We start from the raw sequence: 18784 nt of genomic DNA on the forward strand, positions 1-18784 counted from the left end.
CACTGACGGAACGCCTTTTCGACCATGAACCTGGCATGGTCTAATAGGCCACTATAGCTGGCATACCCGGAGGTCATTATTTGACCTCATGACAAGCATCGGCAACCCACGATTATGTCACGGGGGTACCAATCGGGTGGGACAGGGAGTCCCCTCCATCTCCTAGCCTTGCCGTTGTTGCGATTGCTATTGATTGTGGCATCCAGAGGGTTAAACAGCCAGGAACAGCGCCCCTGGCTATGATAGCTTTGCTTAGCCCCCCACGATTGCCATGACGTACCAGTACGTTTATTTGCGGGACGTACCTGCAAGATATACATCATATGTTGCGAATTGGCAAATGTGGGAAAAAGGGTGGTGGTGGTGGTGGGTACTTTTATACTTAAAAAACCAAACAAAAAAAAACAACTTTTTTTTACATTTCTATGGTATTTTGTAGTCCCTTTAGGGGACTTGAACCTGCAATATTTCTGTACCGCTATGTATAGCAAAAATTACATTCTACTATGAACGCCAGCCATGGGCTGGCTTTCACAGGAGAGCGGTCATGACAGACACAGGGGGTCTTCAGCAGACACCTGGCAACCCCATCAGCTCCTCGTGATCACATTCACACCAATTGATGCATAGAATGATATTCTTCCATGGTTGACTTGAAGTAAATTGTCAGCAGCATCCAACAGATTAGAGGCACATGATAGCTGAATACCACAGCCATCATCTGCCAGGAAAGATGAGGCTCAGATTGTGAGCCCACATCAAAGTCAGGGAGCTGACATCATATATTGGTAGGGGGTTAATGTAAATCGTTCCACAAAATCACTGATGTCAGAATGAGATCTATCCTGTATAAAACAAAGGAAATGGGTTTGTTTTTCAAAGTTGACTCTGCATAGAAGGCTATGATGGCTAAGTAGAAGGCTACTTACTTTCACCAATACTAACCTGCAGAATGGTGGCTCAGTAGTTAGCACTGTTGCTTTGCAGCGCTGGTAGTCCTGCGTTCAATTCCCACCAAGGACAACATCTGTAAGGCGTTGGTATGTTTGCATGGGTTTCCTCCCATGCTGCAAATTATACTGATAGGGAATCTAGATTGTGAGCCCCAATGGGGACAGTGATGACAATATCTGTAAAGTGCAGTGGAATTAATGGGCGCTATGTAAGTAAATAGAGCTAGTGTTCTGCAGGGAGCTTCTCTATGACGTCTATATTTCACGAATTAAATGAAAAAGCTTTTTTTCTATTCTTTGTCTATCGACAGTCGAAAATTAGAGAAATATTTAATACTTAAAAAAAAACACAACACAGACAGTAAAATTCATCATTTATTTTTGTAACTATCTTAAAAAAAAATTCCAGTTGCAGTAACAAACATTATTGCTTTGAACTTGCAATACAGCATTGTACTTCTTGTACGTTTCCCCTGTTCAGAATTAACTCTTTATGCACAATCACACGATCTTTGCAGGAGGAGACAGCCGACAATTTGGAATGCAATGTTTTTATTTCCTGCTTTTAGGAATGTACCAACATTTTAAGTGTTTGGAGACACCCGAAGTAACCGGAGATTTTACGATCCTACAAATACGGCCAGTATAGATAAATATTCGCCTAAATTATCTGGATCGGTCAACGTACGATAGATCGTCAGCACAATCATTTCTGTGTCTTGTTATATCCTGCCATCTTGCTAGGTCATACTAATACGATCCTCAGCAATGATACGATGTGTGGCACGGAAAGAGTTAATTTGTACTGAGGGTAATGCTGGGGGGGCTCAGCGTTCTCCTGCACTGAAAAACCCCCCAGCTTATTCCAGTGGACAGAACTCAGTTGTAGTAAAAAGTTTATAAAATAAAAAAAAACAACTGTCAATCCTTCCAGGCTTTGGGAAAATATTGCTAAAGTACGGACCCAAACTGGCACAGGAGAAGCCTGGACCAGAAAAGACCTGGAGGTGGCAGAATGATCAGTCTGCAATATTTACATATTTTACAGAGAAAAAAAATTCAACCCAGTTTTGAGAAAATTAAAATAATTTCTGTTCTACAAATAGTTTCTCATTTAGCAAAATATACATTATTTCTTGTTCTTGTGCATTGTCCACTCCATTTCATAAAAGCCGAAATTTACATAAAAAATATTTTTTTTTTTTTTAGTTAAAAATAAACAAAACACATTCCCAGACAGCCGGACTTAAAATACCTTTCCCTCCCTTCAGCATATGGTACCAGAATTTCCCTGCGTCCCACCAGAACAAAGCTATCTATAGTCATGAGAAATGTTTTCCTGACATCTATCATGAAAACACAAAACTAACAAAAAGAAGAGTAAAAACAAGACAGACATAAAATAAGAGAGAGAGAAAAAAAAATAAAATAAATAAAATGTCCTGGGGAGAAGGGAAAGTTAGGCAGGAGGCACCAGTTACTCTGCTTGTACACAAGGTGGCTTGTGGCCATCTGACAATCTCAGAAGAGAGGGACAGAGTCACGGACATGAATCACTTCCAGACTGGAACCTGCAAACACAATGACAAGCCATTAGTTACTTGCAGAATCAGAATTATTTCTTAGGGGCAATGTTGTCATTAAATTGGCTCTATGAAGACAGAGTAGCCAGAGTGGAAGATCCTCTGTGACCAATGAGAACCACCACTATGGAAAATGGTATTATATTAATAAAGGTAAAGTTACAAACATTAAGTAGGGCCTCATAGAGAAGGACAATTTTTGCTAACGATTTAGCCGTAATTTTCACAGACAGCGCTTCTACATGTGATAGTCTATGAGGCTATTCACATGTCCGTGATTTTTTGTGGATCGTGCGGTCAGCAGAAAATCATGGAAACATTTCTAATCTTGGTCCGAGGGTCAGATTAAAATTGGCAATATAAATCTTTGGGTCTGTGAAAAAAATCATACTGCACTTGGATGTCATTTGAGTGCGGTCCAATTTTCACAGACTGTCAGAAAAGAGAAGGTGGAGAAACTTTTTTTTTTTTCTGCACGTAAGAGAAAAAGTGATGACCCGTAGACCACACTCTGCTCAAGTGTAATCCCCCAAAAATAGACAAATTAGACATCTGAATGAGCCCTAATAAAGATAATAGCCTAAGGCCGGGGTCACAACATGAAATCATTCCCATTCTCATCCAGGAGAGTGGAATGATCATTCCTCCCTTGTCACCTGTATACAAGCTGTTTTTTTGCTCAGCAGCTCTTAATCTTTTACACGACCATTTACAGTTTTCCATCTTACAGAATTGCAATGTATCTGTAAACATCGGATCACATACTGATGCTCTATACGGAAATATGTTGCCACTATGCTTATTGCATTATTTGGCTTATTTTTACTACTATTATTATTGTGCAGTGAAACATAGGGTGCCTACAGAACTACCGGGGCTCAGTGATTCTTGTCAAGCGTAACACCAATGCAAACGGTAAAATGAGACCGGCTTCATTTATGGATTTGTTTATTCCTTTAACTGAAGGCACAGGGGGTATTTCCTTATGTATACCTATGATGGAAGGCAGCAATGTAAATCTTGCCACCGAGGGACATTTTTACTTTATATTTCAGTATAAAAAACTGCAGTAGACTATGCTTTAAAAAAAAAAGGTAAAAAGCCATCATATAGCGGCCCAGTAGATGCCAATAGGTAGGGCACATCTGTCATCCATCGAGTGAACAGAGCCCTAGGGATACATTTGGCGCATGCACCATGAGCTTTCTTGGCAAATGCTATGCTGATTTGTTCAGTTTGTTGCAAAAACTGCGTGCAGTGCATAGAGAAACTAAGTACATTGTTTCATTCTGTGTATGGCACTAACTCATTACAGTTGCCCTCACCAACTCTATGATGTACTAATGCTCTACAGCAGTGACTGAAGTCTGAAATTAAAACCCCCAAACTTTCCTTCCAGGTCAGTCAGCAGTAAATGAATTTCATAAAAGGTGTTTAAGACAAGTATATTAGTTAAAAGAGTTGTCCAGTGAAAACAAGTTATACAGTGGCATGTAAAAGTTTGGGGCACCCCCGGTAAAAATTAATGTTATTGTGAACAGTTAAGCAAGTTGAAAAAATATATATTTATATATTCATCTTTTACATTTTAACTGCATGGTTAGTACCTAGTAGCACCCGCTTTTGAAAGTATCACAGCTTGTAAACGTTTTTTGTAGCCAGATAAGAGTCTTCCAATTATTGTTTGAGGGATTCTTGGAAATTTCTTTCAGTTCTGTGAGATTCCTGGGTTCGTCTTGCATTCTCTGCTATTCTGAGGTTTAGGCCAATATTTTCAATAATGTTCAGATCAGTAGACTGTGAGGGCCATTGTAAAACCTTCTGCTTGCGCCTTTTGAAATAGTCTATTGTGGATTTTGACATGTGTTTATGTTCATTATCCATTTGTAGAAGCCATCCTCTTTTCAACTTCAGCTTTTTTTACAGATTATGTTATGTTTGTATCAAGAATTTATTGAAATTTCAATGAATCATTCTTCCCTCTACCCGTGAAATGTTCTCCGTGCCAAAGCATGATTGATCCCCCCATGCTTAATGGTAGGCGAGATGTTATTTTTCTGAAATACTGTGCCCTTATTTTCCACTCTTTGTCCACCTTTGATCATTATGGCCAAAGAGTTCTATTTTAACCTCATCAGTTCACAGGACTTGTTTCCAAAATGCATCAAGATTGTTTAGATGTTCTTTTGCATACTTCTGATGCTAATTTTGATTGTGAAGACACAGGAGAGGTTTTCTTCTGATGACACTTCCATATTTGTGCAGGTGTCTCTGAACAGTAGAACAATGTACCACAACTTCAGAGTCTGATAAATCTTTCTGAAGGTCTTTTTCAGTCAAGCTGAGGTTCTGATTTGCCTCAATAGCAATCCCACAAGCAGCTCTCACTAAAATTGTGCTTGATTTTTCAGACCTTATCTTGACTTCCACTGTTCTTGTTAATTGCCATTTCTTAATTACATTCCAAACTGAGGAAAGGGCAACTTGAAAAGGCTTTGCTATCTCCTCATAGCCTTCTCCTGCTTTGTGGGCCTCCACCATTTTCATTTTCAGAGTACTAGGCAGCTGCTTAGAAGAACCATGGCTGCTGTTTTTTGGCACAAGGTTAGAGGAGGCTGGGTTTTTATAAAGCTGGGAAATTTGCATCACCTGACCTTTCTTAATGATGATAGTGAACAAGCCATAATTCAACAGGCTAATTAAGGTCTGAGACCTTGATCAGTTATCTAGCACACAAATCTCCAAGGATGCCCAAACTTTTGCATCTGCACATTTTCCTTTTCATAATTTGTAAAATGAAAAAAAATGACAATATAGTATATATATATTGTTTTGCCTAAAATACAAAGGAAATGTGTCATCTTTAACTTTAGGCCTTTTAGAGATAATTTCATTTGCTTAACTGTTCACAATAACAGTAATTTTGACCACGGGTGCCCAAATTTTTACGTGCCACTGTAGGTGATAACTTGGCTGATCGGTGTGTGACCCTCCGCTTCCCAATTATCCCGGCTACAAAACGGTGCGGCAGGTTGGGAGCCGAACAAACGCTCCATTCATTCACTATGTTGCTGCTGGAAAAAGAGTGCAGCGCTCAGCAGTTCCCTTAGGAATAAATGGTGAAGAGGTTGAGAATTGTGCACTGCCATTCCATCACAATGGGGATAAAAGTTACTTGTTCTGCCAATGGGTGCAGGTCTCAGCGGTCGGGCCTACAACAATTAACAGGTCAACTCATCACCTATTCTGTGGATAGTTTTCACCGGACATCCACTTTAAGCAGGAGCAGAAAAAGTAGTAGTAGTCTGATTTCTGTATGTAAAGTGGGGAAGGAACGTTTTCCCTAATATAAGTAGCTTCTGTGGGGTATTCCTTTTCTCTGGATGTGTTTTCTTACAGCCTTAAAATTAAGCAAATAACAAACCATAAGAACCTGTTTTTATATTAGAATGAAGTTCCTCTACTAACCTCCACTGTGACCTGTGAATTCAGTGGTATCCATTAGTGAAAGCCGTGGCAATCAGAGGACCCTGAGGAAAATGTAACAATATTTAAAAAAAAGCAATAGTCATAGACTTTGTCAGACAAGGACAAGAATCATCCTAAAAGGTCACTCTATAGGGCCTGATACACATAGCGATATCGCTAAAGCGTCACCGATTTTGTGACGCAGCAGCGATATTGCTAGCGATATCGCTACATGTGACACTCACCTCCGACCGGCCCTCCCGCTGGATATCGCTAATCTCGCGAGATCGGCCTGAGCCATTTCTCATCATCGGCTTCCTGCTGGCGCCGATGAGCGAGCCATGGACACAGGTGGAAGACGTCACCCTCGCCGCGTCTGACAGGTGAGTAACGACTGCCGAGCATCGCTGCATCGCTAGTGAGATCTGCCTGTTTGGCAGCTCACTAGCGACCATTTAGCGATGCACCAGCGATCCTGACCGGGTCATATCGCTAGTCGGGATCGCTGGTGCATCGCTAAATCTAACGGGGCCTTAAATCAAATGCAACTATTATTTGCTTCCATTTTTATGCAAGCGACTATGAGCCCCGTGTTGATAGAACATGTACAGTGGGGCAAAAAAGTATTTAGTCAGTCAGCAATAGTGCAAGTTCCACCACTTAAAAAGATGAGAGGCGTCTGTAATTTACATCATAGGTAGACCTCAACTATGGGAGACAAACTGAGAAAAAAAAATCCAGAAAATCACATTGTCTGTTTCTTTTTCATTTTATTTGCATATTATGGTGGAAAATAAGTATTTGGTCAGAAACAAGCAATCAAGATTTCTGGCTCTCACAGACCTGAAACTTCTTCTTTAAGAGTCTCCTCTTTCCTCCACTCATTACCTGTAGTAATGGCACCTGTTTAAACTTGTTATCAGTATAAAAAGACACCTGTGCACACCCTCAAACAGTCTGACTCCAAACTCCACTATAGTGAAGACCAAAGAGCTGTCAAAGGACACCAGAAACAAAATTGTAGCCCTGCACCAGGCTGGGAAGACTGAATCTGCAATAGCCAACCAGCTTGGAGTGAAGAAATCAACTGTGGGAGCAATAATTAGAAAATGGAAGACATACAAGACCACTGATAATCTCCCTCGATCTGGTGCTCCACGCAAAATCCCACCCCGTGGGGTCAGAATGATCACAAGAACGGTGAGCAAAAATCCCAGAACCACGCGGGGGGACCTAGTGAATGAACTGCAGAGAGCTGGGACCAATGTAACAAGGCCTACCATAAGTAACACACTATGCCACTATGGACTCAGATCCTGCAGTGCCAGACGTGTCCCACTGCTTAAGCCTGTACATGTCCGGGCCCGTCTGAAGTTTGCTAGAGAGCATTTGGATCATCCAGAGGAGTTTTGGGAGAATGTCCTATGGTCTGATGAAACCAAATTGGAACTGTTTGGTAGAAACACAACTTGTCGTGTTTGGAGGAAAAAGAATACTGAGTTGCATCCATCAAACACCATACCTACTGTAAAGCATGGTGGTGGAAACATCATGCTTTGGGGCTGTTTCTCTGCAAAGGGGCCAGGACGACTGATCCGGGTACATAAAAGAATGAATGGGGCCATGTATCGTGAGATTTTGAGTGCAAACCTCCTTCCATCAGCAAGGGCATTGAAGATGAAACGTGGCTGGGTCTTTCAACATGACAATGATCCAAAGCACACCGCCAGGGCAACGAAGGAGTGGCTTCGTAAGAAGCATTTCAAGGTCCTGGAGTGGCCTAGCCAGTCTACAGATCTCAACCCTATAGAAAACCTTTGGAAGGAGTTGAAAGTCCGTGTTGCCAAGCGAAAAGCCAAAAACATCACTGCTCTAGAGGAGATCTGCATGGAGGAATGGGCCAACATACCAACAACAGTGTGTGGCAACCTTGTGAAGACTTACAGAAAACGTTTGACCTCTGTCATTGCCAACAAAGGATATATCACAAAGTATTGAGATGAAATTTTGTTTCTGACCAAATACTTATTTTCCACCATAATGTGCAAATAAAATGAAAAAAAAACAGACAATGTGATTTTCTGGATTTTTTTTTCTCAGTTTGTCTCCCATAGTTGAGGTCTACCTATGATGTAAATTACAGACGCCTCTCATCTTTTTAAGTGGTGGAACTTGCACTATTGCTGACTGACTAAATACTTTTTTTCCCCACTGTACTCATTACAATCTATGGAGCAGTTTACATGTCGGCGCTTAGCGTGTGTTGACAAAAAAAAAAATCACAGAGATATCCGTTTTTAATTGGAGTCACAAGTCATATAAGAACATAATTGTGAAAATCAAGGGTCAGCACACGGACGGCATCAGTGGACAGTCTGTGCGCTGTCTGTCACTAACATTGTAATGGACAGGAGAAGAAGTGTAATTCATTTATTGTTCCGAATAAGAAACTCACAAATGAAAAATGAATAGTAAGAGCGCAGTCAGACGGCCATATAACACATTACAATGCTCAGACTGGCCGGCGGCTATTCTGACCAGAGCATTAGAACTTAAACTTAATCTTAATTTTGAACCAGTCACAGAAGAAGAAGTAAGCAGGCTCCTTGCATCTTCTCGCCCAACTACTTGCACCAGTGACCCATTTCCGTCACATCTCCTCCAGTCCCTGTCCCCTGCTGTCACCCCTCACCTAACTAAAATATTTAACCTCTCTCTCTCTTCTGGTATTTTTCCCTCCTCATTTAAGCATGCCATCATACATCCACTACTTAAAAAACCATCCCTCGACCAAAACTGTGCCGATAACTATAGACCTGTCTCTAATCTTCCCTTCATCTCTAAACTCCTGGAACGTCTGGTCCACTCCTGTCTTATCCGCTATCTCTCAGAAAACTCTGTTCTCGACCCTCTCCAATCCGGTTTCCGCTCTTTACACTCCACTGAAACTGCCCTCACTAAAGTCTCTAATGATCTGCTAATAGCTAAATCAAATGGTCATTACTCCATACTAATTCTCTTGGATCTCTCTGCAGCATTCGACACTGTGGATCATCAGCTCCTCCTCACTATGCTCCGTTCCATTGGCCTCAAGGACACTGTTCTCTCCTGGTTCTCCTCCTATCTCTCCGACCGCTCCTTTACTGTATCTTTTGCTGGTTCCTCCTCCTCTCACCTTCCCCTTACTGTTGGGGTCCCCCAAGAATCAGTTCTAGGCCCCCTCCTCTTCTCCTTGTACACTGCCCCTATTGGTCAAACAATCAGTAGATTTGGTTTCCAGTACCATCTCTATGCTGATGACACCCAATTATACGCTTCTTCTCCTGACATCACGCCAGCCTTTCTAGAAAACACCGGCGATTGTCTAAACGCTGTGTCTAACATCATGTCCTCACTATATCTGAAACTGAACCTGTCAAAAACTGAACTCCTGGTGTTTCCTCCCTCTACTAATATACCTATACCCGACATTGCTATTTCTGTGTGTGGTTCCACTATTACTCCCCAGCAACAGGCCCACTGTCTTGGGGTCATACTTGATTCCGAGCTTTCCTTTGCCCCCCACATTCGATCAGTGGCTCGCTCTTGTCATCTGCACCTCAAAAACATTTCTAGAATTCGACCTTTTCTTACTTTTGACTCTGCAAAAACTCTTACTGTTTCTCTTATTCATTCTCGTCTGGACTATTGTAACTCTCTTCTAATCGGTCTCCCTCTTACCAAACTCTCCCCTCTCCAATCTGTCTTGAATGCTGCAGCCAGGATCATATTCCTCACCAATCGTTACACTGATGCCTCTACCTTGTGCCAGTCATTACACTGGCTACCCATCCACTCCAGAATTCAGTATAAACTTATTACCCTCACCCACAAAGCCCTCCATGGCTCAGCACCACCCTACATCTCCTCCCTTGTTTCAGTATACCACCCTACCCGCGCCCTCCGTTCTGCTGATGACCTGAGGTTAGCATCCTCAATAGTCAGAACCTCCCACTCCCGTCTCCAAGACTTTACACGTGCTGCGCCAATTCTTTGGAATGTACTTCCCAGGTCAATACGATTAGTCCCCAATCCCCAAAATTTTAAGTGTGCCCTGAAAACACATTTATTCAGACTGGCCTATCGCCTCAACACATTAACCTAATCTATCCCTGTGTGGCACAGCCAAAAGTTTTACCATAACCAGATTTCCCGCATCATGTTCCCACATGCTTTATGCATCCATTAGCCCTCTGTGTCTGTACTGTCACACACTTAACATTATGGCTGGTCCATACAATCAGGGCAACTGTTACCACCCACCTTTCGTGTCTACCTCTTTCCTCATAGACTGTAAGCTTGCGAGCAGGGCCCTCTTTCCTCTTGGTATTTGTTATAATCTACTGTATGTGATTATTGTTATGCTGTAATGTCTATTGTCTGTACAAATCTCCTCTGAAATGTAAAGTGCTGCGGAATATGTCGGCGCTATAAAAATAAAATGTATTATTATTATTATTATTATTATTAATCTATTTCTGTGCAGCTGGCACACTTGGGTCCGGAGAGCAGCTGGCCAGTCCGGGCATTGGACACTATTTAATCACCTGTCATGTGCCTTTAACAGCCGAAGGTGGATTGGGGGAGCGCTGATGGGTTGTCATGACAGCAGACCCCTGTACTTGCCATTACGATACTCCCGTGAACATCGGCTCCTGGCCGCCGTTCACAGGAGATTGTCATTTTTGCTATACAAAGCAGGGCTGAAGCCCTGCTACGTGCAGCACAGGCAATCGCAGCTTCAAGTCTTCTAAGGGGACTGTTAAATAAAGTAAAATGTAAGAAAAAAAGTTTTTAAAAATTTAAAAAAATAACAAGACACAAATTTCAAATCACCCCGCTTTTTGCTTCATTGAAAATAAAATAATAATAAAAAAAAAAAATACACATATTTGGTATCGCTGCTTTCAATGTATGAGCTATCAAAATGTAAATTAAATTAATCCAATAGGTAACGGTGTAACGAGAAAAAAGATAATCGAATGCCAGAATTCCTTTTTTTTGCAGCCACAACATTGCAATAAAAGGCGATCAAAACATCATATCTACCCCAAAATGGTATAAAAAAATTAGCTCAGGGCGCAAAAAATAAGCCCTCAACCAGCCCCATATACCGAAAAATTGCTACGGGTCTCGGAAAATGACGACAAACACAAAAACTTTTTTTCATACAAATTTTGGAATTGTTTTTCACCACTTAAATAAAAAAGAACCTACTGTATACGTGTTTGGTATCTGCATAATCGTACTGACATGGGGAATCATATTTCCAAGTCAGTTTTACCATATAGTGAACTTGGTAAATAAAAGACTCAAAACTATTGTGGAATTGCACTTTTTTTGCAATATCACGGCACTTGGAATTTTTTTCCCCCATTTCCCAGTAAACAATATGGTAAGTTCAATGGTGCCATTCAAAAGTTCAACTCATCCCACAAAAACCAAACCCTCGTATGGCTATATTGACGGAAATATTAAAAAGTTATAGCTTTTGGAGAAAGGAGCAAAAAACAAAAACGAAAAAAAATGGAAAATAACCACTGCGTGAAGGGGTTAAAAACCCTTTATTTTACTTACCCCAAGGCTGTGTCCAAAGCCAGTGCTTGGTGCTGGACTTGCTGCACTGATGTAGCTGCTGACTGCAGATTCTTGATTGGCTGCTCCATATAGTTCTGCCATTGGCCCTGGGCTGCTGGTTCCCAGAAAACCCCCTGTGCGAGTTAGAGTGGAGCCTTGTTTACAAAGTAGAAAAGTAGGTCTTACAGACAGCCCCCTACGCTGTCCTCCACTCTGTCCCCTCCACCTGGAAATCTATACATCACCCACATCTGGCTAGACATGTTCTGATTCCCTCTACACACTTCACCCCATTTATAAAGGAGCTTCTTCTCCACCGGAGGCACTATTTTCAGAATACAGTGGGTACGAAAAGTATTCAGACCCCTTTAAATTTTTCATTCTTCCTTTCATTGCAGCCATTTGGTAAATTCAAAAAACTTCATTCTTTTTCTTATTAATGTACACTTTGCACCCCATCTTGACGTAAAAAAAACAGAAATGTAGAAATTTTTGCAAATTTATTAAAGAAAAAACGAAATATCGAATGGTCATAAGTATTCAGACCATTTGCTCACTCATATTTAAGTCACATGCTGTCCATTTCCTTGTGATCCTCCTTGAGATGGTTCTACTCCTTCATTGGAGTCCAGCTGTGGTTAATTAAACTGATAGGACTTGATTTGTAAAGGCGCACACCTGTCTATATTAGGGTATGTGCACGTGCTGCGGATTTTGCTGCGGATCCGCAGCGGATTTGGCTCTGGGGGTCTGCAGCAAATTCTCCTGTGGTGTACAGTACCATCCTAAATCAATGTAAAACAAAAAACGCTGCACACATGCTACAGATTTTTCCGCTCAGATTTCCTGCGGATTTGAATCCGCAGCATGCCAATTCTTTGTGCGGAATCCGCAGCGTTTTTACACCTGCTCCATTATAGAAATCCACAGGTGTAAAAAACACAGGGGAAATCCGCACAAAATCTGCAGAAAATCCGCAAGAAATCTGCACTAAATCCACAGGTAAAACGCAGGTCAATTTACCTGCGGATTTAACAAAATCCGCGTGGAAAAATCCGCAGCAGAATCCGCAACGTGTGCACATACCCTAAGACCTCACAGCTCACAGTGCATGTCAGACCAAATGAGAATCATGAGGTCAAAGGAACTGGCCAAAGAGCTCACAGAAAGAGTTGTGGCAAGGCACAGATCTGGCGAAGATTACAGAAGAATTTCTGCAGTACTCAAGGTTCCTAAGAGCGCAGTGGTCTCCGTAATCCTTAAATGGAAGAAGTTTGGGACCACCAGAAGTCTTCCTAGACCTGGCCATCCAGCAATCGTGAAAGAAGAGCCTTGATGAGAGAGGTAAAGAAGAACCCTAAGATCACTGTGGCTGAGCTCCACAGATGCAGTAGGGAGATGGGAGAAGGTTCCACAAAGTCAACTATCACTGCAGCCCTCCACCAGTTGGGCCTTTATGGCAGAGTGGCCAGACAGAAGCCTTTCCTCAGTGCAAGACATATGAAAGAACGCATAAAGTTTGCTAAAAAAAACACATGAAGGACTCTCAGACTATGAGAAATAAGATTCTCTGGTCTGATGAGACGAAGATAGAACTTTTTGGTGAATATTCTAAGCGGTATGTGTGGAGAAAACCTGGCACTGCTCAACACCTGCCCAATACAATCCCAACAGTGAAACATGGTGGTGGCAGCATCATGCTATGGGGGTGTTTTTCAGCTGCAGGGACAGGAAGACTGGTTGCCATTGAAGGAAACATGAATGCAGCCAAGTACAGCGATATCCTGGATGAAAACCTCTTCCAGAGTGCTCTGGACCTAAGACTTGGCCGATGGTCCACCTTCCAACAAGACAATGACCCTAAGCACACAGCTAAAATAACAAAGGAGTGGCTTCAGAACAACTCTGACCATTCTTGACTGGCCCATCCAGAGCCCTGACCTAAATCCAATTGAGCCTCTCTGGAGAGACCTGAAAATAGCTGTCCACCAACGTTCACCATCCAACCTGTTGGAACTGGAGAGGATCTGCAAGGAAGAATGGCAGAAGATCCTCAAATCCAGGTGTAAAAAACTTGTAGCACCATTCCCAAGAAGACTCATGGCTGTACTACCTCAAAAGGTAACTTTTTGAATTTACCAAAAATTTAAAGGGGTCTGAATACTTTCCGTACCCACTGTATATTAGCACTTTATTCGACTGTCCTGTCATTTTCTATAATGCAACTGTCCTAAATATGTGGATAATAATCTGATTACCTCTCACCACTGCTGCAGCTGCTGCCGCTACTGGTCCATATGCAGTCAATGGGATTGCTGAAAAACACAAGACAGCCACACTTAGCACCGAGTAGGAATGTGGTGGGCAACACGAGCAGCAACCCTACAACCAACAACAGCACACATGATATAGAGGTCGTCTTAAGAGCATGCATGAAAGAATGATTACCACCAAACTAATGGACACAGAACATAGTCATGGAACATGCAGCACAATGCACAACACAGACCTACACTACACAGATTTCGGCTCCAAGGGCTGACCTACTTGCCATGGGGATATGTAAAGTGCAAAGGGTACGAATATGCGGTAACAAAATTATACTAGCCAAAATAATAAGTCGGCTTTTTTATGCAGTTTTTGCTCCCTCACAACTCCTATAGAGGAGACTACTATTGCATTGCTTTGGGGGGGGCTGCATACTTTCCTGTCTTGTTGTCCCATTGGCTTATCCTCTGTACTTGCAGCAGAAATGAGGGTCATGTATCAGCCCCATTCAAAGGAGCTGGTGCAAACATTAAGACTGAGCAGAGACAGATAGATAAAAAGTGCCACCAAAGCCGAATTTCTAGTTCCAGAGCGTTTTTTTTACAATATAAGCAACATAATTTAATCACAATATATAAGAGGTTTGTAAGATCAAGGCTGGGGTCTTGGAAGCTCATCTGATATTGCAATGAGGGTCCCAAAGTCTCCCTGTGAATGGCGACGAAGTGCGCATGTGTGAATACCGCTCTATTCACCTCTATGGGATTGAGTGGTTTTCTATACCAGTCCCATAGACGTGAATGGGGTGGTGGGAAAGCGCACACACTACTGCCTCAGAGGTCTAATCCCCAGCAATCATACATATTTAGTTAGTGGGAGAACCACAGTAACTGAGACCTTCTACGTTAACACAGAAACAATAAAGTATACGCAGGATTATGTAGGAATCCTAGTATTTCCCATGAGATTGTTCTCCACATATCAAGCACAAGAAATGTTTTGCTATATTGTAGCAGGCAACACCTGCAAATATGTGCACATCTCAGCTCCTGCTGGAGGAAAGGTGACCACTGGCTGACACAAGGTCACAATGAGAACTATCGGAGTCTCCTTGTAGGAAGAAAAGAGGAAAATCTGCTCCCCATTTCTCCCCACATCTATAAATGGAAAGTCATGCAGTAAGTCAATGGTGCCGAGCCACAAAACGAATTCACCCAACAACGAGAATACCTATATGTTACATGGAACATCTAATATGAAATGTCCTGGACAAGATGACACCTTTTCCTGCCACAATGCCATCAGTGACGTGCCAGATGCAGTCCACGTTACCCATAGAGCAGGGCCACTCTGATTACGCTGTTCTCCTCGTTTGTGAGGTTTAGGAAGTTAATGGGACTGACCTGTTAGTTCTGGGAGGACGGGGGTGCCCGGGAGAGGGGTTCTCTCTACACGAAATTCTAAAACGAAACGTGAAACAGCTTAGGAATGGCTAGAAGCCCAGCCCATAGAGGTGACTGGCATTGAGTATGGAATAGTTGACCAAAACCAACCAGTGCCAATGAAAAACCAGTAAATGTATATTATTGTTGACACTCGCAATCCTTGAATGGACATATGAGCTGACAAAAGTAGTGAACACCAATCCGCCACCATTAGTCCACACAAGTCCTCAGCAGGGAAACATCAGTAGCAAAATATAAACTCTATATAATGATGCATTTGACTTACCTGGAAACTGGTAGGTATACCCTGGTGCAATGCCCGTGTAGCTGCGGCTGGCATAAGTAGCTGCTTGGAAGCCAGGATATCCTAAAAAGAAGCAAAATAGAAAAATAGTGGAATCTTCTAGAAGGCATCATGAAGTCCCAGTCTTGTGATTTAGCCTTTTTACAGCAGTTTTATAGTCACTTTAAAGGGGTTGTTCACTACTTGGACATTTCTTAAATTATTGATTCCCTCGAGTAAATAAAAAAAGCTTACACTCACCTCCCGCACAGGCACTGCTCCAGAGAAGTTTACGCCAGGCAAACCGGTGCTGGAGTGACAATGTTATTTCATGTAAGCACTGCAGCCAATCACAGCTGCTAACCAGCTGCAGACCTTATTAGTTCCTCAGAACAGATGTCCAATCTGATGGAATATTGATGAGTAGCAACCAATCAGCAGCTGATAATTGACTGCAGCGGTTCCCTTGACATGAAGTCATGCGAGTGCCCAAAGACCTTGGCGTTGACATGCCTTGGAAGGCAAACGAGCGACAAGTGAGTTATAGCTTTTCTTATTTACTGGGACTTAGGCAAGTAAGAAGGGGGTGCTTAAGTTGTGGACAACCCTTTTAAGTAATAAATTAAGCACAATGAGTGCATATTAGCAGCAGATGCCTCCTGATTAGTACAATGCTATTTGTGCAGTCAGAATTCTGCTGATACAGAGAAGATTGGCGCTGCCACCTGGCTCTAAAGTTGGCACTTCACCTTTTCTATGTTTTAAGGATAGAATTTTTGCTGTTTTAAATTGGTTGTTAAAGATATTTTCAAACTAGTCAGAACCCAGGGGGTGAATAAAGGAAACAAAATAACTTGTATCCACCTGACAAATCATCTGCCCCCAAAAAGGCCACAGTTGGGGTTGTCCTGGCGGTCTTTCTATACTTTACAGCAGTGATGGTGTGCCAGCTACTCTCATTTGACCAGTGCCGCCAATCACTGCTCTTGCTGCACAATCACCATGTGACTACCGAGACCAGTGATTGGTTGCAGTGGTCCCATGTGGATATGTCATCACAGAAGAACAGCAAGCAAAGATTGGCGGGACCTATGGGTGGCATCTTATGAGTGGTTGGAATTTATGAAATTATTTATTTTATTATTTCAATGTGTCCCGTGCTTTGTGACCAGGAGTAAAAGATTTTGGATAACAAGCCCTGCACACAACTGGAGTTACATTCAGCTTTCTGCCTGAATCTAATACTGAGGTCAACTCTGACACATGGTAAGATTTTTAATATTAGACAGTGTAGGACCGTCCCGATCAGGGTCACCTTGTCGACGGTGGGATGGCTTTTATACTATTTTTGATCAAAAACAGTATCAGTAAGAACCCTGTGTTATTTGGATGCACTTTTGATTTTTACTTATTTAGTTTACAGCAGGGTTTATGCTTATTTTGCTTCTTGTAGGTTTTTTATCTGAATCTAATACTGTTATATATACAACTTTGCATGACAATATGTATAATTTAATCATATATAAAGAATTATCAGTTTATAGCTATTCTTTTATGACTGTAGCCATTATTTTCTGAAGATTTCCAATTTTACATATTTATAGTACATCAGACCATTGACCTTGCTCCTAACAAAATTCAAGTACTGCTTATGGTGACGGGATAACTTTATGGGGTTGTAATATTTTGATTTTTTTTGCTAATGATAGCATAACCAGAATCTTCGAAGCCTATTATAAACGGTTTCAGCACACAAGATAAATATGACTATCTTGCATAACGAGCAACCAAACTTTTCAGTTCTTCAGGTGTAGTAACCATTTGTGACCAGTAGAGGGAAACTTTTGTCATGAGCTACACAGTTCAATCCCCTCCAGCCTGTACAATTACCTAGCATGCCGATTCCCAGCATGAAGGCGTCCATTCCATATGGCATCACTCGAGATCGTCCCCGGACTGAGCCTGTTGGTGACATCACCTCCTTCGGCTGTGCCTTCTTGCATTCAACCTGTAAATGAAATTGATAATATAGCTTTACAAATGATATAAAACAGAAATACATGCCACCAAGATTGCCTCTTGCGTGAATTTTTTTTATGCATTATTCAGCCATTTTTAAGTTAAAGCAATTTCTGGGCAAGCAGAATGACAATCAACATGGCTATTATTATATCTGACACATGAGTTGCCACGCAGCTTTTCCAAAACCCTGAATGAAAGATTTGCCTATTTAACTCTATGTGCACATGAGGTCTTTTTAATTCTCTGTAACCCACTAAAAAAGCACTAAGTAAACGCTAAAAAGAATGAACATATGCTTTTCTGTATAAAAACAACTTGCTGAACATATGTTCAGTCTTTTAAGCTTCTTTGAATCGCTTCCTAAGATGAGAAGGGGTTAAAAGAAGTGACCTAACCATTCTTCAGGCTCCAAAAGATAAAAGAAGTGACCGGATCATTCTTCACCAAGCCGCTCACTGGTTTACAAAAAACATAAGTACAAATACGTCAGCAGCCAAAGATGTCACAAGAAACGCTCAGGAAAAGATGGCAAAAAAAATATATACGTCAGGAAAAAAAGACACTGACCTGCCCTCAAGTTTCTTCCTCTCAAAAACTTCCAAAAAAACGAAAAGAAATTGTGTACACATACCCCAAGTGATTAATCCTAATTTCCACATAAAAGCCATGTTCACAAGTTCAGTATTTGGTGAGTTTTTTACCTCAGTATGTGTAAGCCAAAACCAGGAGATAAATCCAGAAGTGGTGACGTGTCTCTATTATACTTTTCCTCTGATTGTGCCTCTCCTGGTTTTGGCTTACAAATGCTGAGGTAAAAAACTCCCCAAATACTGAACATGCGCACGTGGCCTAAGGCTGACCCGAGCGACTATAATAATACAAGGCATTCCCCACTCACCATTTTATTGTTAATCTCATGGAAGTGAATCTCACAGACTTTCTCCACAATATCTTCCCCTTCAAAGGTCACAAACCCAAATCCTGCAAGCAAAATCAGACATCAGACTGTATAGCCTTCGTTGATAGAGACAAAAATAAATTAGAAAGAAAAAACATGGTTGATAATAAAATACAATAGCAAAACAAGTGCAACAAAGAAGAAACACATTACAATAGCAAATGGAGCCATGCGTCACTGATTGCGTG

The 18784-nt window shown here is 41.6% G+C and overlaps 1 protein-coding gene across 3 annotated transcripts in view; it reads right to left on the reverse strand.

Moving 5' to 3' along the window:
- Positions 1 to 1310: 1310 nt before the first annotated feature.
- The window catches only part of MSI1 (musashi RNA binding protein 1), a 38029-nt gene continuing 20555 nt past the window's right edge, over positions 1311 to 18784 (reverse strand). For 2 of the 3 annotated variants that reach the window (XM_073582743.1, XM_073582745.1), the window contains 8 exons: positions 18537 to 18619; positions 17507 to 17624; positions 15620 to 15700; positions 15292 to 15348; positions 13879 to 13935; positions 11621 to 11754; positions 6005 to 6066; positions 1311 to 2524 (listed from right to left, as the gene is read on the reverse strand). In XM_073582743.1, the coding sequence (XP_073438844.1) occupies positions 6025 to 6066; positions 11621 to 11754; positions 13879 to 13935; positions 15292 to 15348; positions 15620 to 15700; positions 17507 to 17624; positions 18537 to 18619 (572 nt within the window). In that variant the 3' untranslated portion in view covers positions 1311 to 2524; positions 6005 to 6024. The remainder of the gene's footprint in view (positions 2525 to 6004; positions 6067 to 11620; positions 11755 to 13878; positions 13936 to 15291; positions 15349 to 15619; positions 15701 to 17506; positions 17625 to 18536; positions 18620 to 18784) is intronic. The other variant, XM_073582744.1, reaches the window with a different exon arrangement.

The sequence above is a fragment of the Dendrobates tinctorius genome, unplaced genomic scaffold (assembly GCF_039654945.1).
Source record: "Dendrobates tinctorius isolate UK_male_01 unplaced genomic scaffold, ASM3965494v1 ptg000073l, whole genome shotgun sequence".
NCBI lineage: Eukaryota > Metazoa > Chordata > Amphibia > Anura > Dendrobatidae > Dendrobates > Dendrobates tinctorius.